The sequence below is a fragment of the Microtus pennsylvanicus genome, chromosome 15 (genome assembly GCF_037038515.1).
Source record: "Microtus pennsylvanicus isolate mMicPen1 chromosome 15, mMicPen1.hap1, whole genome shotgun sequence".
Classification (NCBI taxonomy): domain Eukaryota; kingdom Metazoa; phylum Chordata; class Mammalia; order Rodentia; family Cricetidae; genus Microtus; species Microtus pennsylvanicus.
In genome coordinates, this window is record NC_134593.1 from 72377922 (window position 1) to 72402491 (window position 24570).

The following is a 24570-nucleotide window of genomic DNA, read 5'->3' on the forward strand; positions in this document are numbered from 1 at the left end:
CTCAGTTATTGTGAAAACCTTACTGTTCTCACACAGAATTCAGATACTACATGTTTATTCCTGTAGGCTTTGCTCTTACCTGAAAACTGGCTATTTTTGTCTACACTTCTTAGTGAGTAAATGGTTAAACAATCATTCCGTCTCTAATTTCATTTTAAAAATATCCTTTGGATCTCACAAAAGAAAAAGGAGGCTCTAACTGTGAAAATTACTATTTGATTGAGTCAGAAAATATGGTTTGATGCAGAAACATTACTTATTTCTTTCACATCACATTCTCATTTGTAGACAAATGATTCATCCTTCTGTGCGTCTAATCTGATGCTATTTTGGATTTGACACCTACAAAGTCAGTGCAGGATGGGAAATGGCCCACAGGGGTTTAGAGTGAGGGTTTTTTAAAGCTTTATCACAGCTCCCCATTTGCTGGTCGTGTGATAACAAGGTTCTAAGATCTCTAAATTCGGTTTCTTCATCTGAGAGACAGAAAGGCAATTCTGATGGGAAAGGAACAGAGTAACTAGGAGCCTAGAATTTCATATTATACTTAATTAACTGTGTCTTTAAAATGATTACATAATTACAATAAAAATATAACATAAATCTCATCATATGAACATATTATAATAAAGATTGGGGCACATAATCCTAGAAGCATTTTTTTATAGACCTGAACTGAGAGACTGTGTATATGACTTAGGTTGTCATTATTTGTATTCAAGAAAGGCAGGGTGAAGGTCAGAGATGAAAAATGGATGGGCTGGACCAAACCTTTGTGATTTCAGATTTAAAAATTAACAGCAATGCTAGAGAGAGCTTTGTGTCTATACAGAAAGTTTGTTGAAATATCACTTTTCAGTCATTTGGAAAAGAATCTGGGCTTGAGCAGGTCTGTGTGTACATTCTGGATCAGCTCTCTGGCCTGTGTAAAACTTCTCTGAGCCTCTATTTCTTCATCTGGAAGATGGCATTTCCTTCCATAATGAGGGTGAAAATATATGGGCTCAATTATATTATTCAGGATATAAAATGGGCACTGGTTTAGTTGTCAATAACCATCATTGTCAGTCATTTGATGTATGATAACTGTAGCTCACATGCCTTTTCCCTAGCTGCCCAATTTCAGGAATGGCACATCCAATTCACCTCCTTTGCAGAGCATTTGAGTTTACATATTTATAATTACACATAAGTAACATGTTGATTATTAAAGATGTATAAGAGGCTAGGTATACACTCTGCCATTTTATGTGAAGGTCTTGACCATGGGGTCATTTACCTATCAACATATATTTCTAACCAATCTATAGGGCAACCTGAAGTCAAAGCATTATAATCACCAAGTTAGGAATACATTATGTTGCATATTTATTTTCTGAATACATGAATGTGTCTTTCAACCATTATACACAATAACTACATAAATAAATTCTTTAGTTTAAAGAATTTAAGCACCTTTGTGTTTGTGTTTACTTTATTTCATTGCTATACCTACACATTGGCATGGATTTTTAGTGTTTTAAATTCCCAGATTTAATAGGGTCCATGTTTCAAAACAAGTACTGGAATCCCTCTGAGTATTTAATTGTTTTTCCAAAGGCTTTAATTATCCTCCAGGCATATGCTTTTCTTTTCGTTTCTTCCCTGGATTCTTAACAGAATATCCTATTTACAAATAACACCATGTAGGAATTTAAGATCTAAGAATTTTTTTCTGAGATTATTGCTAAAATTGTTTAAAACAGCAACACCAAATAATACATCAGAACTTTTGAGTTCTATGTTTTTAACTCAAGCATTAATCTTAGCAGCAGAGAACATTAAGCTGTATATGTTAAAAACCAAGAATTATCATTTCACCTCAGTGGCTAGCTGACTCAACCACTTTGAGCAGTGACACTAAACTTTTTAGCCTAGGACTCCTCTCTGTAAAATGAGAAACTTTACAATTATTTTTAAAATGGTATGGCTTTAGCCCACTTCCACTTAAAAGAAGATAAAGCTATGCGGAGTCAGAGTGAAACCAGGTGCCCTGTTGTGGTTTCATTTCAATTGCTGTGATGAAACACCCCGACGAAAAGCAACTTGGGGTGTATTTGGTTAAAAACTCTAGGTTATAGTCTATCCCAAAAAGAAGTTCTGGCAAGAACTCAAAACAGCTAGTCACATCACATCTACATTAAAGAGCAGAGAGACAACAAATGCATTCTTGATGCCTGCTTACCTACCTAGTTTCTTTCATTCTTTTGTATTCTAGAGCCCCTTATCTAAGGAATGGTGCTGCCTAAAGTATGTTGGATTAGTCAACACTCAAGATAATCCTCCACAGACATGCCTACAGGCCAACCTCATCTAAATAAATCCTTATTGGAATTTTCTCTTCCTAGGTGACTGTCTTGATTCAACAGTAAAACCTAACTGCCACAGGTGTCACAGGTATTATTTAACAACCCCAAAGCCAAATGCAGAGTTGAAGGCTTTACATGTTTACATTACTCATTGTCTTTGGTTGGAGGAATATGCACTTGCCATAGTGAGCATATGCAGGGGAGAGACAGTCAATTCACTCCTGACACCATGTAAAGCATATGGATGGAATTCAAATCATTAGGCTCCGTATCAAGCAGGCAAGTTCCATTAGTTATCCATTCAGCAATCTGTTCAAATTTTTCTCTTTCTGACTTTCAATGTCATCTTTCTCCAAGGATGTCAAACGACTATCACTGCTAATTATAATTTTCATGTTGACCTTCTGTCTTCACTGTAATCAATGAGCTCAGTTTTATTCTTGCCCCCTTTAGAAATTGTTCATCTTTGGTTCTTAGCAGGGCCACTTGTTGAATGTCTCCTCCTGTACCACAGTGCATATGAGGGAATGAAGCATCTGGGAAGTTATTCCCCTCTTGAGGACTTTGCTGTTCATTGTGAATTATAGGACAATAAAAAAGGGGACACAGCATACAGCTGCTTTCATAGCCATGGCAGTCTCGAGGAGGTTCTCAAGCCCAACTTAGAAATCCTACATATAAGAATGAGGCAGGGTATGGTGGGTAATGGAAAAACCTTGATGTGGGTTTCATGAAAGTATCAATAGGCAGTAGTCCTGGCAAGAGATGTGTGTTCTGTGGTATGGGAATTGAAAGACACTATGTGCACAAAGAGAAAGGGAATTAGAGGGAAGCAGTAGAGGAGAAATTTATCAGCTATTCACTGAAAACTGTAGTTCTCCATTGTTTTCTCAACTCAAGAAGCTATTTAAATATAATTTCTCGTACTCAAGCAGTTGTACCATTCCAAGTCATGTTCAATTACATATGCAGAGATTTACCAAGTGAAGAAGAGAGAAAGAAATATACTTTCCTCAAGCTGGGACAGTGGAACTGGTGCACTAATAACTGATTGTAACTTCTCTCTAATTGATAAAAAAAAAAAAGGCCCAGAAGGTGAGAACCCACTGTTTTGCATATCGGGATGTCACAAAATTTACTTACTAAGTTTCCAAAACATATACTTATGATGAGCTCTTACTGATAACTATTTGGTTTATGTTGATAGCACTTTGACTCCCTTAAGACCTAAAGATAGACAGGAAAACGCTAACTGCTTTAATTCAATTTTATTTTATTAGTTTATGTGCACAGGTGTTTGGCCTTCGTGTGTATTTGTGCACCAAGTGTGTGCCTATTGCCTTCCAAGGTCAGAAGATGTGGTATCAGATTTCCTGGAAATGGAGTTGCAGATGGGTGTGAGTTGCAACAAGGGTGCTAGGCGTTGAACCTGGTTCCTCTGGAAGAGCAGCCAGTGCTCTTAACAGCTGAGCTTATCTCTCCAGCCCTAATGTTAACTTCTTAGTTTCTCAAATCAAATTTACTTCCTAAGACATTCACAGAGGCCAAACTGCATGTATTTTCGAAGCTGAAAATTCCTGAGAAGTTAAAGACACAAAGGAAATATCTAATACAATGAATTCATAAGCAACAAAGAATACTAAAGCTTAGGGGCTTTTTGTTATTTATTGTATCAGTAAGGCTTCCTTTATATTTACCTTGTGAGTTCTAAAAAAATCAAAAAAAGCAGAACATACTTATAATAAGTTGGTGTGAAAGAACTATATACATGTGCACATCCACATGCATACATGCATACGTACGCACATATACACACACTTCTGCACCAAATCCAATTCTGAATATGTATTCTGATAAATCACATCATATTTGTCTTGTTCTTCGGGTTAGGAAAATAGGGATATTTCTGTTTTTCTGACAGCTGAGCCCTGAAAATGAAGGTGGTCTCAGAACAGTTATCTGACTTCCCAGTTCATTTCAGAGACTCATCTGGCTTCCTGTTCACATCTACTTAGTCTCCCCTTCAGGGGATTGATTTAAAAACTCTCTCTGAACTGGTCTGGCTCATTCTCATGGTGGAAGCTTTAGAAAACTAATCCCACCCTGGACAGCAAGGTTCTTATTTACAGAGATAAATTATTTATTGATTGTGATGTTTGGAAACTTTTAATGGAGCTGTCTAGACTTAGTGAGACTGCAAAGCAAGATAAGTTATATGAGTAGGAAATAATAGTGACATTATCTCTTCTTAATAAATAAGCAGGTGTGTCACATTTTGTAGGAAACTGTTCTTTCCTCTTAAACTGAATGTTTGACATGAATTTTTCAAATTTTTATTCATTCTTAAATAGCCTAGTAAGTAAAGCTATGGTAAAAGCAGAGTGTTTCCTCAAGTGTTTTTACTATGATATATAAACTACAACATATTACTTAAAAATATTTATTAGTTTTCTTATACCTTGGCACAGCTGATGTCCTAAACAACTCTGCCATTCCCCATGTTTGCTTTCTACCGCACTGTTGGCTGCTGTGCTGATTTAGAAAAGACAGGGTGTGTAATGGGAGCAAGGAGGCTGTAGCTGAGTCATGATCACATAAGAAGAAGCCATGACCAAATCAAAGCATAAGTAAAGCATCAGGATGCAGTCCCAAAGCAGACCATCAAGCTGGCAATGTACACCTGCCTTTCACCTACAAGGCAGATTGCCCTTCATGACCTAGCCAAACAGCCGCTCTTCTGCTTTTGCTTTGAGAACTATATGCAGGATGAGTCTCGATAAAGACACAAAGCCTGTGAAAATGAGGCTCTAGCTTTATTAGTTTTTTCTATTTTTCCCTTCTGTCCATTAAAGATTATCTTTTGTGCTTGCTTCAGTAGCACACGTACTAAATCTGGAATGATTCAGGAAGATTAACATGGCCTCTGCACAAGGATACCATGCAAGCTTGTGACATGAAGCCTTCTGTGTGCTACAAGAAGTCATGCTTTGTAAATGGAATTTATAAGTAATTTAATTTTGTTCTTTAGTTTACCTAAATTCTATATGGACCAGAAATATCAAACTTCCTCAAATCCAACTTCACTTTTTTTTTCCAGCACAACTATTTAATGATAATGTATAAAACACTGCCAGGTTCTATAAGCTGCACCAAGGAAGGGCAATCATTCCAGACTTCTTAGAATAATATAAGAAGTCATTAGTAATTTCCCTGAAACAGCAGAGATAAGGGAGAATTGCCCTAGCTATCTGCAGAGCATGGCACCTTACCTCCCCCACTAAATGGACCAACCAGCACAAATAAGCACCTAAACTCTTGGTTGAATTCTGCCCTCTCTATGAAAAGTTTTATATATTTTACACGTACATTTACTTGCTCTATAGCTATTCTAATCACCTCACTCCTGGGAATAAGATTTCATTATTTTATATGAAGCCATGAATACATTTTTTTCATTTCTCAGGGGTGATAGTAGGGTTTCAGGTAAGTGTTCATCTTTTCTACTTTACCTGACACTCGGTCTTTGCAGGTTCCTCCTCAGCTTGCGGCAGATGTCTGCCGTCGCATTTGGCACTTTGCAGCACCTGTTTCTGCCACAGGCCACTGCCCTTTTCAACTTTCTTTAGGAAATGAGCTGTTTTGCTTAGTCAAATCTCATTACTCTTTCCGTAATTGCCTTAGATTGCAGTTCATTATCAAAGAATCTCAGCCTTGACTGGTAATGCTGCTGAGGACGTGGCTAAGGGGTCCTTCTATATGCTTTAAAGAAATGCATGTCATTTAGAAGTAAAGGTGCACGCAACTAATTACCTCACTCCTTATCCTTTTTGCCTCACAGATCAAACAAGATACATTTCATAGCTCAGTGTTGAGACCTAAGACACATAGCCTTCTGTTAGAAAGCTGCCCCGTTATCAAGAAGACAGTATGTAAAAGTTAATTAGTCTAAAGTCAGAAAAAATGTGGAAAAATAATGAATATGAAGCTAGAGATCCTCACAGCCCTTAGCAACACTTATACTTCAAGAATAACCATAGCTCTTGCTTGACTAAGATATGTTTTATTAGATAAAATGAGTAAATACTGTTTCTGTATGTATACTTGTGTGTATGCATGCCCGCATGTGTGGGGGCATATATGAGTGCGTGTGTGTGTGTGTGTGTGTGTGTGAATGTGTGTGTCTGTATATGTTGACATTGGGACTCTTCCTTGATTGTGTTCTACCTTATTCGTTGAACGGGGTCTCTAACTTGAACTAGGAGCTTTCCAGTATAGCTAGTCAGTCTATCCAGCTTTCTCTGGGAATCCCTATCTGTGTCTTCTGTGTGCAGAGATCAAAGGTATACCACCATGACTGTCTGGCATAATTGTGGGCTCTATGGCCCAGAACTCTAGTCATATTTGTATGCAAGGGTTTTATCTATGGAGCCATCTCCCAAGATCAATATTAATGTTATTTTTAATTGACAAAGTATAGCTGTGTTTTATTTTTAGCACAATATCACACACACACACACACACACAGTACATATGTAAAGCGTGAGTGAATCAAGCAAATCAAGCTATTTAATCAAGCCATCATGTTCAGTAATGTTTTTGTAGTGATCTATTTGAAATCTATTTTCCAATTATTTTGAACTATACCCTACATTGTGACAGACTCTGTTCATGTTGCTAAGGATGAGTTTTCAAAGCTTATGCTTCCCATCTGGCTAGAATTTTGTATTCTTTATCATCAGTTCCCCCTTCCTTCACTGTGCTAACCACCAGCCTCTGATAAGCATCATCTTCCTTGCTACTTTCATAGACCAACTTTTCTAGATTCCATACATAAATGATACTGTAAAGTCCTTGTCTGTCCATGGCTTTTCTCAGTTACAACCATGCTCTGTAGTTTATGTCACTGCCAATGAAACGGATTTTTTTTTTTTTTGCAACTGAATCTTCTGCAAGCTTTTATGAAGTTCCCTGTGATGACTTCTATCTTCAGGATAATGGGGGTGAAATGGAGCCAGTGTTGACATTTCAAGAGGGCTTTGAGTACACATTTAGTGACAAACATTTCTCAGCACTGGGCATACCATGGAGATGGCCATGCAGACTCAATGAAGTGGCTTGAGTTCAGGAGACATTCATGCCTCTTCCCAATTGGTCCTGAAGTTCATATTCTAATTTAAATATAATTCAAATATGTCTTTGTGTATTTATGTTACTGTTTGGTTTTCCAGAATAATACCTAATTAACAACTGTCAAATCTGGACTGTATTTATGTATTTATAATTATGTATGCATATATGTATATGAATGTAACAATAATTAATAAAAATAGAGGTCATGAATTTGAAAGAGAGGAAGGAGGTGTCTATTGAAGGGTTTGGAGGGGAAAAGGTGTAATTATATTATAATCTCAAAAGTAAAAGGAATAATTAATAAAATAATGCTCAAGCTGCACCATCACCATTTGCAAAAGTTCTTTCTTAGTTGTTTTCTCTGTCCCTCACTCTGATAACTATTATCTCTCACCCACATGATATTTTTCAGTACTTTCTTATACGCCTATAGGATAATCGAGATATACCCAACAGTCTAATTTTAGAGAAAAAATAATAACTACACATTTTCTTTCCTGTGTTTGTCTCTTCCCTCACCCACATAACTAACTCTCCTATTCCTGACTCTCTTCAATTTCCCTGCCCTATATGCTTAATAATTCATTGATGTTCTCTGCTTTAAAAATAGATTTTCTATTTTTGGCCATTTTTCTCTCTCATGTTTAGTGATTTACTTTTCTTTATTTGCTTATGTTCACTTTCTTGTCAGTTTGGGATACATTACCATTATCTGTCTAATTAAAATATTCTATCTATCATGCCTTATATAAACAATTAATGAGTATTAATTCTTTGCTAGAATCCTAGAATTATGGGTAAGGAGAAGACTAAAAGACATAATTTATCCAATTAAACCTTGGTTAAGCATTGCCTTATTGACATTGCAAAATAATGAGAAAATAAGACAGGGATGAAGTAAGAAAGAAAGAAGAAGGAGAAAATTGTAGAAGAAGTATAAAGAGGAAAAAAAGGAGGCAGAATTCTGGGTACCACTGGCAAGATATCCACATTGAAGTCAACTCCATCCATATTAAACAACTAAGTGTTGAATAAAAGCTTTATAAAGAAGAGTCGTAGAGGATGAAAATGACTGAAACCCATTATGTACATGAATGAAATCTTTAAAGAATGCTAAATAAATAAATATCCAAATACTGTAATCTTTATTAGTAAAATAAAAAATAGTAAAAATAAAAAGTTTGATCCTTTCCAGTGCATCATGAATAAATAAAAAAGTTGTTTAAAAACTGAAAATAACAACACATAAGAAAGAAAAGTTCATTTCCCAACAACAAGCATAAGTGCAGAAGGAGCACATGGTAGGGACAGCAGGAGAGTGGCTAGCCGCAGGGAGATGTGAACAGGATCGGGCATCCAGGATCCACATGAGGTGGAAGATCAAGAGCTGGAAAGACCTCACGTGCAAAGTCGCAGTGTACCTAGAAGGAGTTAAAGTTCAGCACCAGGAGATAGTCAGTGAATCCATAGAACACCATGGAGACCATAGGAAAGATCCATCTGCAGACTTAAAATTCACATACGAAAAGGTCGCACCAGACTCAGCCTTTCTATCCCACAAACAGTGTATAGGAGTTCCGGTTCATACTGCTATGAGGAACAAAATACATTTCATGTCTACTGCTTGGTTTATTCCTCATATAAGTGTGTGTGTGTGTGTGTGTGTGTGTGTGTGTGTGTGTGTGTGTATATAAAACAGTGGGATTCAAGCTGCCCATTAGGGTCTCTGGCCAACTGTGACAAACTCAATTATTTCCACATTCCTTCTTAATTTTAGCTCCTCTCAATGAGCTTAATCCCATCCTTACCAATCGGGCCTTACAGTTTAGTGGCTCAGGTGGGGTTGACATTTGCTTCCTTTTATTGACAGTCTATGAAAGAATTGATGCACATCTAATTTTAAATAGCTACAGGAAAATATCAATTGTTAATTAGACAAAAGCTGGCTAAACAAAAATAGATTATTTTAGATTTCAAAATCTAATTGCTATTGTGAAAGGAAACTTAAAGGTCATTTTTTGATTCACTGCATACTCTGCTTCAAAAATTGACCCAGCAACTTCTAGAAATTTATGAATATAGAAAGGTCAGTTCATCAGAAAGACAATGACACTTTGTGTTCATTCATTTACTCTAGTTTACAGCTAGAAAAAGAAAAAAACTGACAGAGATAAAAGAAAGGAAATTCCTGTCATGTTAAGAAAACATAGTGATGTTATTTCATAGTTTGATAAAAAACTGTCAGGGAAAAAATAAGAAAAATCCTGAAACATCACCAGTTAACCAGACCAAAGCATTGATAAAATTACAGGCAATAATTGAGAATTTTCTAATTCTCATGCAGTGATAATTTAGACCATATACTACTTCTCAAAATGATCCTTAATGAAACTCTTGCAGGGATTATTATCTAATCATAATAGAATAAAATTACATAGCAAAATAAAGTATTGCTTTTGAAAATTCTCTCATTCAAAAACACTTCTACACAACTTTCATGACAAGAAAAATGAAAAAATTATATTAAGCAATGATTCAAATACAAAATATCAAATTTTGAAAATGTACTTAGAGGGGTACTCCTAAGGAAGGGTATGTCTTTAAGACTTTGTATTTAAAAAGAGAAATTATTTAAAGTCAGTGACATGTTTCATCTGAAGAAACAAGAGAAATAAAGCTCTAGAAAACCAACTGTGGCAAGAAGCAGTAGTAAGAGAACAAAAGAACCGGGAAAGTAAATTAACAGCAGAGAACACTGAAGAAACTCTGTAGCTTTTTCCATGTGTGCGGGAAAAGATGCATAAAACTAGAAAGAGTGGCCTAAAGGAAATGAAAATATAAATCATTAACATCAGGACTGAGACATGTCTGATTTCAACAACTACTAGAAAGACAACCAGGAAGTATTTTATAAACATTAGACTAGTGTTAACAAGCTACAAAAATAAGTATGTTCTTTGGAAAACAAAATTTGGCACACCCTACAAAAAAAAACCAAATATTAACACGTTAGTTATAATTAAGTCATAATGTGAATGTCTCCGCATCACTACCAACACCACTACAAAAAAAAAAACAAATTAAGATGCAGAGAGTTCCATTTATGAATTTTATAAAGAAGAAAGCAATGTGCTTATTAATCTCATTTATTAAGTATGAGTATTCATCTTACTGTATGGGCCACACTAGTTTGGCTCTATGGGTTATAAATGAACAGACTATGGGAAGCTGGGAGGTTATGGCTTTAGAGGGGCAGCTGGCAGGAATAAATAAATATTCAAAAAATATTTCAAAATATTAATAAATCAAACAATAATAAAAGTATTTAGAAAATAAAGTAGGAAGAAATATTTCTCATTTTTCTGTAAAGACAATATTTCCTAAAAACTCATGTCTCTTTTGAGCAGAGATGTAATAATGAGCCTCCATAAGTATAAACATAATTTATTTATACATACTAATTATACTCATATGTAATTACATACAAGCTTTTACATGTCAACAAAGACTCAATAAAATGATTAAATAAAAATTAATAGAATTGTGATAGTGGAGAAAATAATGTACTCATAAAGCCAAAGTTTAATTATAAAAATTACCCTTTGTGGCTATTTTGGAGGAATAAAAATGGAGAGAAAATTAGGATTTAGTTTTTATCATTTTTAAAATCAATTTTAAAGTAATCAGTTTCATAATAAATTTCATGTTCATATAGATCATTACACCCTGTCTCAATAACAAACACACTAATGTGAAATTCTTATGAAGTTATATTAAGTGGTAGAAAAGAGCCCCCTTTGTCACCGCTCACACGCACAGAAGGTGTGGTGTGCACACACATGCCTATGAACCCAGGACAAACTTGTAAGTCCTTGTGATACGCATGTATACTAAATAAAGGTAAAAGAGGGCTGGCAAGATGGCCCAGAGGGTACAAACACCTAGGACCAAACCAGATCATCCGACTTCCGTCCCTAGAATCCATGTTATGGGAGGACAGGACTGACTAGAACTGACACCCCAGGCTGTTCTCTAATACCTATAGGCATGCCATGGCATAGGCATGCCCCCCACACACATGTAAATAAAAAATAACGGTAAAACCATAAGCATATTTGCTAAGAGGTTTTTGATGTTTGAGCAGTGAAAATACACTGAAGTTTGTGTAAATTACTGTGTCCGTTTTAATTTTTGAAAACCCTGCATATGCTTTCAGAAGACAATCTATATACATGTCACAGAGGCATGACCTGAGCAGTTTACATAAGCTCAGACAAAACATTGAAATTGAACCAATTTTATCATTATTGATATAGTCTAATCACATAAATACATAAATTCACATAGATTCATTTAACTGTAGTTCAACTTATTTTCACTTATACAAACGCATACCTTTTATGAAGAATACCCTTCAAATACAAAAATATCACAAATATTATAAAAACTGCAATTTTCTAAAACCTTAACTGTTTTGCAAATGGATTTTTATGCAGACATAAATGAGTCTCCTTTAAAGTTTAACAAAATGCTGAAAATTCAGATTCTATGAGCCCAATTGAGATTTTTATTTTTTTAAAATTTATTTATGTATTAAGGATTTCTGCCTCCTCCCCGCCACCGCCTCCCATTTCCCTCCCCCTCCATTGTTTGTAAACAGATCAATCCCTGCTCAAAGATATGAACAGAGGATACAAAATCAATTTCCCCCTCAGTGCTTTCTGCCCCACGTTGTGTAGCTGCAACTATTGAACATCTGTGAACTGAACTTGGAATCCCCAAGTCTGATGCCCAGACAACACCAAAGGCATGCCACTGGTCTTATATATCCAGAGGATGGCAGTCAGCTCTGCTTTCTCCTCCTGCCGCTCTGTATCAGTGCTAGTCTTGGTAATGGTTGCTATGCACGAGATCAGACTCTACCTATACCATCAGTAGCTACGTCACTCTCACCATATCTCAATCACCAGTCTTATAACACATGGATGCAACAGGTAGCTTTCATTTATGTAGAAATGTTGCTGAAATCAGCCAGGAAACTGTTTTCAGGAATGGATGACTACTGATATTAATTATAAGAATAAGGTTTTCATTTTTCCTAACAATCTAATACCGTGGATATCTTCCAAAGTTTTGTAAGCACACTCCCCATGTGGCTATTCTTAGGAAGGTTGTCTTTGTTTAATATTCTTTCCCAGCAGGTTATACTTTTTGCTCTGGCTTGTTGTCAACTTTTGCCTCACATTTGGACAAAAATAATGCTAAGTTGGCAAAGAATAAAGAACATAAATTACCAAAAACACTGATTTTAAAGCATTTGACAATTTCACACACACACACACACACACAAAATAAATTCAGAAGCGTCCTTAATCCCCTAGACCTAAAGTGTGGCAGAGAAACTTACCCCGGTTTTGTGTCATTCACAACACAGTGGTAGGTAAATGTTCCAAACATTTGAACTCCTAAAATCCCATACAGAAGTAGGAAGAAAAGGAGGAAAATTGAAACACTCCAAATTTGTTCTCCTGACCGCCTAGGGGAAAGAGAAAAGTTAGCTTGAATAGATTAAAAACATCCTCCAAATTTTCCATAAATGTTCCCCTTAATGTATGCACCAAGCTGTGCTTACTTTAAAATATTTGTAATTCTTGTCCTCGGCAGTTCAAATCGGAAATAAATCCTGAAAGCTCGGATCATAATGAGTGGTCGTGGGATTCTCAGCATGCCCCACGGTGACATCTGATCAACTATGTCAGCTATTTCAAATACCTACAGGTGAAGAGACGCATAGACTTAGACTTCGCCTTAGCATTGATCATTGCAGTGGAATGTATAGGCAACACAAGAGTGTTCTTTGAGTTTCGCCTGTACCCTCACTGTATTCGACCAAAGATCACATCTCAGCATTATAACTACCTTAAGAGAAACAAACACATCAACCAATGTAAGTGCCCTAAATCTCCATGTTCTGGTTCTGCAAGCCATCGTTTTTTATCATAAAATAAAATGCCAACTTTTGAGTTATTCTCACTTATAGTGTCTTTGAATATCTAGGAAACAAAAGAATAGGGAAAGTGTTAAAATATTATTAAAGTATGGAAAATGGCCCCTTACTTTTTAATAGAAGCAAAATAATAACAAAACTCTGTTCACCTAACAAATTGTGGAGGCCCAAAAATGTGAGCCTACTAATATCCAGACCTTGTATTTTAGGAATAGAAAAGTAGATATGTTTCTATTTCAAACAAAAGTCTAAGGATCCAACTAAGATTCCAGTTCCCTTATAGAGATAACTTTGGATTCCACCCAGGGAGTGGTTTGCCTACAGAATGTTTTAGTCTAGGGTGTGAGTGTGACTTGTTTTGTTCTAGCAACAGAATGTTTAACGGACGGAGGTAAACTGTGACCTTCAACTGATTTTCTTGTATCATGTTAATGCAGTTTCTTCTTTTTTTAAAAAACTCCTAACTCTTGGGATCAGGATATTTTAAGCAATTGGAAATTAAACATAGGCAATTTCAGTATTTACTGAAACTCCCTCCCAGTACTATTCTGTTTTTCTGTTTTATTATTTTTCACATGTCTTCATAGTCTTTACAATAGTTATATACCCCCACGCCCCTACCCTGGAAAGAGGTGTTTTTAAGGAGCCTGGTCCTCAGCATCATACAATATAGTTAATTAAATGCAAAGGACTTGTGAGTATGAGAGGGGAAATCAGGTCACAGGAGAGGTGCACTTCTTAAAAATGAGGAACGACAGCTAATCAACAGCCGTTGCACAGGTGTTGTGCAATATCTATTTCAATATTAATAGTTTAAAACATTTTTAATGAGGATTTGGTCCAGAACTTAAAATTTCCTAATTTAACTTTTGATTTTAAAAATTAGGTATCTCACTTCAATCTTTTATTTTTTTCATCGACAATATGTTTATAGTTGTTTCATGAGGGAAAACTACCTTTAATATTGATTTTAATTTCTTTGAAGAACTCACATTTGCAATTAACAATAATTTAAATGTTGCAATTAATTTTCTATCCATGATCACGTAAAATAGACACATAGGAAATTACATAACCACATTTGAAATGTATTCTTCAATGTATCTAAGTAAATTTTGAGTGGAAAATAATGCCCACTTTTCAAAACATCTCTTTGTGATTTAAATATATTTAATTACCTGTAGCACAAGGGAAACCCAGAGGCAAAAGACCATGAACCCATCAAAAACACACCAGCGATCCTTCACATAGGAGCTATCACCCTGAAAATAAATTCCACATAGATTGTCAGGTAAATGAATTAATAATTTTTAATTCTGTGATGGGAATAGTCAAAGGTTAATTCAGTACAAACTATTCATAATTTTCGTATAACAATGAAACAACTTCAAACAGTATGTTTTAGCACTATAAAATGGCAATTTTTTAAAGCAAATAATTGATAAAATGGGAATTTGCAGAACTCTGAGTTGGGGACTCTAAAAGGAAAGTATTTGTTCTATTGTAATGATATGTGGTGGCGGTGTTAGATGGGACTGCGGAACCCGTTGGTAGGGGGGACAAACATCAGACAGAGCTTACATGGGAAGGAAGTTTATTGGGGAAGGGAGGGAAGAGAGAGAGGGGGGAGAGAGACAGAGACAGAGAGAGAGAAAGAGAGAGAGAGAGAGAGAGAGAGAGAGAGAGAGAGAGAGAGAGAGAGAGAGAGAGAGAGAGAGAGAGAGAGAGAAGACAAAAAAAGAGAGACAGAAGATGAGAGTGGGAGTAGGCGGGGCTTGTCTCTTAAAGCTCTTAAAGGGACCTTTACACCTGCATACCGACTACCTTAGTGATGTAGCAGCCATAGGACCCTGGCTGGCCAGGGTACTGACTAAGTGCATGCAGAGGTGACCACTCTGCCTCTGCCAGGTCCCCAAGGGGCGGGGTCAGATTTGCATTTGCCTGGATGTTTGCCTGGATGATAATACTATTAGCCTCACACACGCAACATGTAGTAACAGACAGCAACTAATCACATCAGGTCCTAGGCAGCTAAGGCTCAGAACATATAATAGGCAACATGAAGCCTTTATAACTGCTTGATCCTGTTATACATGGATGAGAATTGCTGTTAGTAGGAAAGATAACCAGGCGGTAGCATTGAAGGAGAAAATTTCCTGTCTTTAGCAAAGAAAAGATACGGTGACATTAATTGGGAGGATGTGGTCAAAGAAAATGAAGATGTATTGCTTTCATTATTAATAGAGCTTCTATCCTGAGATTAGAATGTATATTTCAATAAAATGGGATTTGAAATGAGAATTTCTCTCTGGAATAACAAAGTGTCAAAAAAAAAATGGAGGGCAGAGAAATCTGGGCTTTGGGCAGAAATTGTCATGCTTGTCAAGGAGGTTATGAGTTATTCAAGACCTGTCTGTCAGTTTGTAAAAAGTAAACAACTGAAGGCTGCCAATCAATTATCTAGTGTAAGAAACTATCTTAAAGTGCCTTGTAAATAATTAACGAAGAGAGACACCAACTGCATTTAGAGAGATAAAATGTTGCAATCACAAATGATAAGTACTGGCAGCTTCATAAACATGTGCCTTATAATCCTAGCATCCTAGGGCCCTTGTGTTAGTATGTCTTAGCATTGTTAATTATTTACTCCAACAGTGTTTAGTAGATGTATATTTATTTATTTATTTTTGCTTTTTGAAACAAGCTTTTTCTCCATAGCCCTGGCTGTCCTGGAACTCACTCTGTAGACCACTTTGTCCTCAAATTCACAGAGATTTGCTTGCCTCTGCCTCCCAAGTGCTGGGATTAAAGGATGGTCTTTAGCACCTCAAATATACATAACTTCAATTAATTGGGTATTCCTTTAGAGATTTATTCAGTAGGAGTACTTCTGGGGAGAGGCAATTAAAAACCTTCTTAGGCACAAATTAGATCCTGTTATACATGGATGAAAACCCCTCACTCCTCTTCACTGACCATAGTAGGAATTCTTGGGATATGCTGGGTCCTGCCAGAGGCCACTAGACTCCATGAATCCTTCCCAGCTGCTCTCTGTTACTTCCAACTCCTCAGGCCTCTCCTAAGTACCAGCTGTTCTCTGTTCTCTGTTCTCTCTCTCTCTCTCTCTCTCTCTCTCTCTCTCTCTCTCTCTCTCTCTCTCTCTCGCTCAGTCTATGCAATGTTACTTATATGTATCTGTTGTTAGGGCTGGCCATTTAAAAGAGAGCAAGGAGGGGGTATATGGGAGGGTTTGGAGGTAGGAAAGGGAAGGGAAAATGTATTTATAGTACAACGGGGAGTGCTCCTGCTGGGTACAGCAGTCTGGCTCGAGAGTGCCAGCACCTAGCACTAATCCATCTTTGGTTCAGCAGACACCCTTCTTTTCTCTTGTTGCCCTATGTGAATCTTGTCTGAGAGTTTCCAAAGGATACAAAGCCTATGTCAAACTTGGTTGGGGGAACCCCAGAAAAAACACAGTACAGTATCCCCTTTATTGAGAATTTTCACTTGGCACTGTTCCTTTGGAAGTTAATCAGGTTATTTTGAAAATATGGAAATCAATTGGCTAAGGTGTAAATTGGAGAACAATAAAAGAAGCTCTGGACAAAGGGAAAGTGTTCAGCCCTTAGGGATGGATCCACCCTGCAGCCAAGAAAGACTAAATTCATTCTTAAGGTACCTCTGAGTTTTATTTCCAAGAACCTGGGTGAACCCAACATTCACACCACAACAGTATAATCTCAAAAAATAAAATAAATGATAAAAATAAAAAATGAAACAGATATTCATGACATCACTTTACATGTGTAGATAAACACAAACTTCAGCCCTAAAAATGAACAAAGCCAGCATCCTTTTGCAAGTTGTTGTGAGTGAAGAGACAAGAGAACTGAGAAGCAATGGCACACTGCTGGCAAGCGAATTAAATAGAAAGTTGTTAGCAGACAGCTATTTAATTAATGTTTTTAAAACGTTCACATATTTACTTGAAGACAGCAAAGCAATTTACTTGAGAAATATGGGATTTTTCAAGACATCTCTGTGGATAGATACATTTTTATTTTGATATTTTATCCCTAAAAAGTCTTTGTCATGCAACTATAAAAACAAGACAATGCACAAACATAAAACTACAAAACAATAAAATTTAAATTAGGAACAAATTTACTGTGGCAGGTAACGTTTTACTAACAGTGAATATTAAAACTTTCATTTTACAATCAAGAATGGAATGTCAAATCCAACTTGCTATGATATGCATACTGAAGAAGTGTGTGGTACCAAATGATGAAGCTATGGTTTGGATTTAAGGTCATAAAATCAGCAGCTGGCATCACTCACTTAGCTCTACACTCTAATCACCAAGTGTTATGATCTGTCCTGTCAACTGGTTACCCTGTCCCCTTAAGCGCTCTCTCTCTCTCTCTCTCTCTCTCTCTCTCTCTCTCTTAGGAAGACAGCTGCTGCCTGTCTGTCTCCCCCTCCTTCCTCCCCCTTTCCTTTTCCCTCTATAACCCACTAAATAAACTCTATACCCAAACTCGCTCTGCATGGTATACCTGTATGTCACCTGCAGTGGTCTCCCACCCACTAGGACCCTCGGGGACCTCTGGTGGTGGGACCTGCTGCTGGTCCTCAGGGAACAGGCCCTGCTTGAGACACCCACCATTTTTTAAAGAATAATGAACGCAAAGGATCAGGAAAATGAAAAATACTTAAACTTTGGTTCAGGATAATCAGATCACAAATTTAACAGAAACTTCAGTTAGCATTTAATCACAAGTTTTAATGAGCTGTGATGTTCTGACTACTTCAAGATAATATTAGCAATGCAGAATAATTAAAGTTGACACTACATGTTCATCTACTCTAATTATTCCTAATTAAAAGTAGAAATATACTTATCTGGTTTTCATTTTTAATTTGTCATTTTCTTATAAATTAAAATCAGAAAAATATTTTTGAGTTTGGTAAATAGTTAAACCAAATACAATATATGAACCTGTGTGAGTCCTGAATCCAAGAATCCAACTTAAAGGTATTTATAGCAATCAGGTGAGTATGAACATCAACTGGGAGTTAACCTACCTGAGGAATTACTGTTAATTTCACCTTATACAATGATGGTGTTTTGGGAAAGCAAATGAAAACATTATCAGTAATGCATAGGGAGTTATTTATGGCATGAGTTAAATAGCTTAGACTTTCTTTAAAATGAAATATAGATTTCAATTGTTGATCTTTATGCAGGTTGTGATTCATAACAACACATTAGAAAGGCACACCACGGTTTATTGGCTGTCATGATTCTCTATTAAGAATAGAGCCACAATGCATAATAGATAAAGAGAAGCAAAGAAAATGACAGCTAATTCTATGTCAAGAATCATTTTATTAAGGCTTCCCACTCCTTGAATGGGATCTTACATGCCTCAGAACTTCCCCCAAGACATAAGAGACAAACTGAGTAAATATGTCATTTGTCAATCCTTAAAGTCCACACTGTACCACTCTGTCTAGATGGAACAATGTAGGCTACTCCTGGGGCAACATCTTTCCATATCTCTGAACAGGCTACTGCTACAGACCAGGATCTTGTGTCAAAACTTGTCCCTCTTTTCTTTTTTTACTTTTATTAAAAGTTTAATTTATTTTTATTTCCCAAGGGTATCAATCAGATAGATACACATATTCTTTTTTTTTCCAGCTCCCAGAATCCTTTATCTCTCATTTCCTTTTTTTATCCTTTTATATCTTCAAACCACCTAGGTTTATGAAATCCAGCTAAATGTCATCATGCTCTGATTTTATCAAGTGACATTTATCTTGTGTTCAGTACATCAACAAATATTAAAATGCCCCCTTGAGGGTCCATAGCCATGATAGTCCATGCCTTAATCTCTGTGTGGCACAATACACCCAACCCTACATTCATGGAGCACATACTTAAAGAAACTCGCTTCTTTAAAGATATCCTCAGGCTTTGTACCTTATAAAACACAATTAAATTTATGTGGCATGTTTCTACCAGTTTTTAGAGTTATGCTCTTTAAAAATTTCAATCTCAATAATATAAAGATGTATTATATTTGGATATTTGTATAAAATATTATTGAGTTGGTTAAAATATTCAATGTTCTTAGTTTGTTAACTTAAATGACAAGAAAATACTCACCTTGACAATACCCCGGATGTGCATTTTCGCGATCATCTCTGCAGTATAGAGAAACATCAGTAGAGTGTCCAAGGTGAAGGTCACGTACTGAAGAGGAGGATAGTGCTCGAAGGTCATGGGTGTGTTCATGCACACGGAGATGACACTGAGGATGGCACAGATGCGGAGCAAAGAGTGCACCCACTGCAACAAAGAGTGCACCCACTGCAACACAGATGCGGAGCAAAGAGTGCACCCACTGCAACAAAGAGTGCACCCACTGCAACACAGATGCGGAGCAAAGAGTGCACCCACTGCAACAAAGATGCGGAGCAAAGAGTGCACCCACTGCAACAAAGGCCAACGCTGCTTTATGGCACCAAACTGGGACCTTTGGCTTGTCTTAGAAAGCATACTATTTGGAAAACACACACTTAGGTTAAAATAAGCCACTAGTGCAGAGGGGAGGAAGAAGGGAACATCTACTGAGTTCACATAGCACACTCAATATTTCACACATGTTATAGCGCCTATTTCTCTAAACAGCTTATTTTCCACATGAGCGTACCACGGTTCTGAAAAGATTAATAAACATCCTGTGGTTATACATTAATAGACACTAAACCCAAGGTTAATCTGAAGGTCATCAGACCACTCTGTGGGAAATTCTTGTTCTCTGTTCTCTATGTAATATAGCAGCTTACTCTCAATGAACCTGGGTGTGACTTTTCCTTCTTTTGGCACCATGAAGCACCAAGGATTAGCAGCCATGTTCTACTTACTGTAACTTCTCTAGCATCTTGAACACTGGTCTTCTATAGTAGACCATAAATGATTTTTAAAATGGATTGATATAGAACACTCCTATACACAGGTTTTTAAAAATATATATATCACATAATATCTCCTTATATAAAAGACACTTCTGGGCCCATGAGATCCCTTTTGCTTACAAGCCTGGCGATTTGGGTTCAATCCCTGACACCTACTGTGAAAGGTTATAATAAACTTCAAAAAGCTGTCTTCTGACCTCTACTCTCTACACACACCCACGTGCGCGCACACACACACACACACACACACACATGCACCCACCCCCCCACATTTTAAAACACTTAAAAATAATTTATAAAATTATCGTTGTAGAAAAAAGATAATGAGTGAGGGTATCTCTTTTTGTAAGAAAACATTTTGAACATATTTAGCCTACAATCTCTTTTAAAATTAAATTTCTGTGTAATTCCAGACACACATTGATATACTGTCTAAAGATTTTAATTAACTTTAAAAATAAGCCTAAAATATAAAGAAAGATATAAAAACAAATTTGTTTATATTTAATGTACTCGCATACACACTTTCATTAAAAAATTAATGCCTTGGATGAAAAGGGTTAATTGTATCTACATGTTAACCTCATGGAATTAATATTTTTACTGAATTACTCGGTGCACAATGTTTAAACATAACTTAAATGTTATTTATTGACTAACATCTTAGATATACATATGTGTATATCTGTGTGTATGTGAATGTGTGATTATGTTAATTTGCTAATTTTATCATGCAGTTCCAAAAACCAGCAAGCCTTAAGCTGAAAATGAATGTCTAACAGAACTTTGAGAAGACTCAGATACTCATACAATGATGAGTAGAATTTAGTATTTGCCCAAGTATAACAATATTTACATAAAACACAATGCCAGCAATTCTGTATCAGAAAAGACACATATATTTCAATGTATTTTAAGGGTTGATGTACTGAAGTTTTTCAAACACAAAATTTGAAAAACCCTTCAATAAATGTCAGAATATAAATTCAACCCTATCTAGAATACTCCAATAAATAACCTAATTACCAGGAGATTTGAAGCGTGGGCTATTTTACAACAAATTGGCTTTGAGCTTGAAGAGTTATAATTAGTCATTAGTAATTTCAGTTAGTGACTCTGAGGTTATAACCATAATTCCATCTTTCAAAGTTTTAGACAGTTTTTTGATGAACTAGACATAAACAGAATGTTAGTGAGTGGTTTATTTTCTAGTCAGTTTACTTCTCCAAATATGAATAGAAGACCAACTATGCCTCTAGAAATTCTGGTCTTTGGGGACATACAAATAGCATAATCAACACATAACCAATTTGTAGTAGAGTAAGCAAGATATTATACATGACATATGCCGTTGCCCCTCAAGATCTATTCTGACAGCAGATGTTCAACTATGAGGGGAACTGGGAATTTTCCACCAATGGGTAAAGTTTATATACAGCTTACATATATTCTCTGGTATATTTTAAATCATTTTAGAATGATTCATAATACTTAAAGTTATGTAAAATCGTGCTTACTGATCTCTTTCTGAAAGAACAAAAAGGAAAAATACATACATGGTCATTACAGATGCAAGTTTTGTTCAAATATTTTCACTCTGGTCAATAGTGGGTACAGAACAGAGGAACAAATATCTGTATGTGTGTATACATGTTCACTTATATTTATAGAGAAATCTAAAATTGGATAAGTGAAGAGAAGTTCATTCTCTCCATTTGAGGAAGTGGCAAGTGAGAAGGATGTAAAATCTCGATGGCCCTAATGAATAAGGAGGTTTTACCTTATCAAAAGAAATGAGATGGAACCCCGAAGGCCAGAGTGTATGAGTAAAAGATATCAGTACTGATAACTCGACAGTATAGGATAGCAGAGGGTTCCAGTGGGTGATGTAAAGACACGGGAAAGGGGTGGTCACTAGCCAGGAGAGAGCTTGCTCACACAGAACCGTTGATGAAATGTCAACACATTTTAATTTACAGTGGGAGTTCCAGGGATGTTTCAATAATCATAAAGCAGAAGGATGATGTCACCAGAGAGTACAACAAAGACTGGTGAACGGGCTGGGGAAGTCTTCCAGGGGCAGGCTAGTGAAGCTCAGGAGGAAATCAGCCTGACTATTTTTGTCCTGCATAGGAGCAGAGCAAGCACTGTGAGACCCCCAGGTCAGTTTGTTTCATTGTCAATTTGTTCCCCTTCAGCACTTATAACTACAAGTTTAAGAAGGAAATCACTCCTACTCTACTGTATGGAGCTGAATTCCCCAGACTTAAGAGTGAGCTTCCTGGTTCAGTCCCAACCGTTATACCCTATAATATGCAGTGATGCATGGCATGATAGGTCTTCCCCTCATGTTCAACATGCAGGAACTTGTGAGATACTAGGCACATGTTTGAATCAAAGTAAAGACTATTCAGAAATGGACCGTATTTTGCAACTTTCTGCACCTAAGTAAATTACTATTGGACATGATACAGAAAGCATGTGGGTAAGAATAGTAGCTCATCTTGGGTCAGACTGGGGGTGGAATTATCTCTACACTGTGTAATTTGAGGACAGTGTATGCAGAGCAGGAAGGAGACCAGAAGGCGGATTACAGATGTCTTAAACTGTATCTTCCTATGTGAGAAACACATAGCAACACCTCATGCTTTCAATTTGAATCATTCCCAACTCAACCACCAGACTCCAAGACACATTCACTTTCCACTGCAGCTCAACGATAGTTCAAAGCTAAAGGTACATAAGTTTTGAATTTATTAATGAAATAACTTACTGGCTTATTAATCCAGAGTATGTCAGCGTTGTCTGACAGAGATTCATCAGGACCAAAGTCAGTAACTGGCTGGGCTTCCACCCTGGAGCTTTGCTTCCTTTTGAGCATGCTGACGTTATTTTTGGGAGGCAAGTACAAGACCAAAGTCTGGGGAAAGGAAAAGGGAAAGCTTTATTGGCCACTTAAGCTACTTCCTTTCCCATCAAAAGCATTGAGTCTTTCATGCATGAGTTATGCTCTGATAAATCATACATGTGCTCTACGGTGTTGTATATAATAAATGCACATATATAGACACAGAAAAAGAATGAGATAAAATTGATATTGATAAAATCCAATTTTCTCTTTCTAGTCCAAAAATTATCTTAAGAATTTCAAGAACTGTTTAGAGACAACTAATGTAAAATAGTTGGAACAAAATTACTTGTCTCATAGAAAACATAAATTACTAGAAATTTCTTTGCTTTATGGAGCTGCTATCATGGCCATGACAACAGCGATTTCTTCTGTCATTTTAATGCCATTTACATGCTTGTCCTGTTCCAACCAAAATCCCAATATGGTTTCTCCATTTTGTCCTTCTCAGAAAGGATGAAGGCCACAGACAATAGGGAGGAAATTCCACAGTTGGAAGCTGTTTTCATTTTTTAGTCAGTGGCCATCCAAAGTCTAAAGTCTCCATGCTCTTCTAAAGTCAATTCTTTAACAACTGCACTAGAAGATGAGATGCTAGATTGCCACCTGTTTCCACAATTGCATGTTACCTACAACCTATTATATATGTCACCTCCCTATGGACATCACTGCTACTTTCTAAAGTTAGCAGCCATTGAAGAAGGGCCTACTACACATCAAATGACAAGCAAGTGCAGCATGATTCAAGCATTGTCAGCACACAGTTCCCTGACCTCCCTTCAGTCCAAAGTACATGCCCCGTTTGATTAACACTATACCAAGCCTTGTTTATCTGTTTGTGGTTTTTCAGACAGGGTCTCACTCTGTAGATCTGGAGTGCCTTGAACTCATGTAGATCTGGCTGATTTGAAATTGTGGCCACATGCTTCTGTGTTTTCACTTCTTTGTAAAATTGTATATAGTATAACCAGCACATTGGGTTCAACATTTTACAAATGTGGTGGACACACAGTAAGATATGAACACATTCTAGACTTAAACAAGGAAGAAAGATCAGATGGGATTGAGTCTTAAAAAGAAAAATATATGTGATGAGTTTTGGACAAGGATCGCTTAGTGCAGTTAGTAGTGACATTTTATTTACCTTTGAAATTGACTTGCCAGGAAAAAAAAAACCTTTCTGTTTGTTT

At 36.5% G+C, this 24570-nt stretch overlaps 1 protein-coding gene and 1 non-coding gene across 3 annotated transcripts in view; one reads left to right on the forward strand and one right to left on the reverse strand.

Moving 5' to 3' along the window:
* Nalcn (sodium leak channel, non-selective) overlaps positions 1 to 24570 on the reverse strand; it is a 261873-nt gene that overhangs the window by 216769 nt on the left and 20534 nt on the right. For both annotated transcript variants that reach the window (XM_075948960.1, XM_075948959.1), the window contains exons 2-6: positions 23246 to 23392; positions 19661 to 19843; positions 14664 to 14747; positions 13111 to 13250; positions 12886 to 13014 (exon numbers count right to left, since the gene is read on the reverse strand). In XM_075948960.1, coding sequence (XP_075805075.1) covers positions 12886 to 13014; positions 13111 to 13250; positions 14664 to 14747; positions 19661 to 19843; positions 23246 to 23353 — 644 coding nt within the window. In that variant the 5' untranslated portion in view covers positions 23354 to 23392. The remainder of the gene's footprint in view (positions 1 to 12885; positions 13015 to 13110; positions 13251 to 14663; positions 14748 to 19660; positions 19844 to 23245; positions 23393 to 24570) is intronic.
* Positions 5211 to 5316, forward strand: LOC142836223 (U6 spliceosomal RNA). The gene has a single exon (XR_012908023.1). It is a non-coding gene; the product is annotated as a U6 spliceosomal RNA (small nuclear RNA).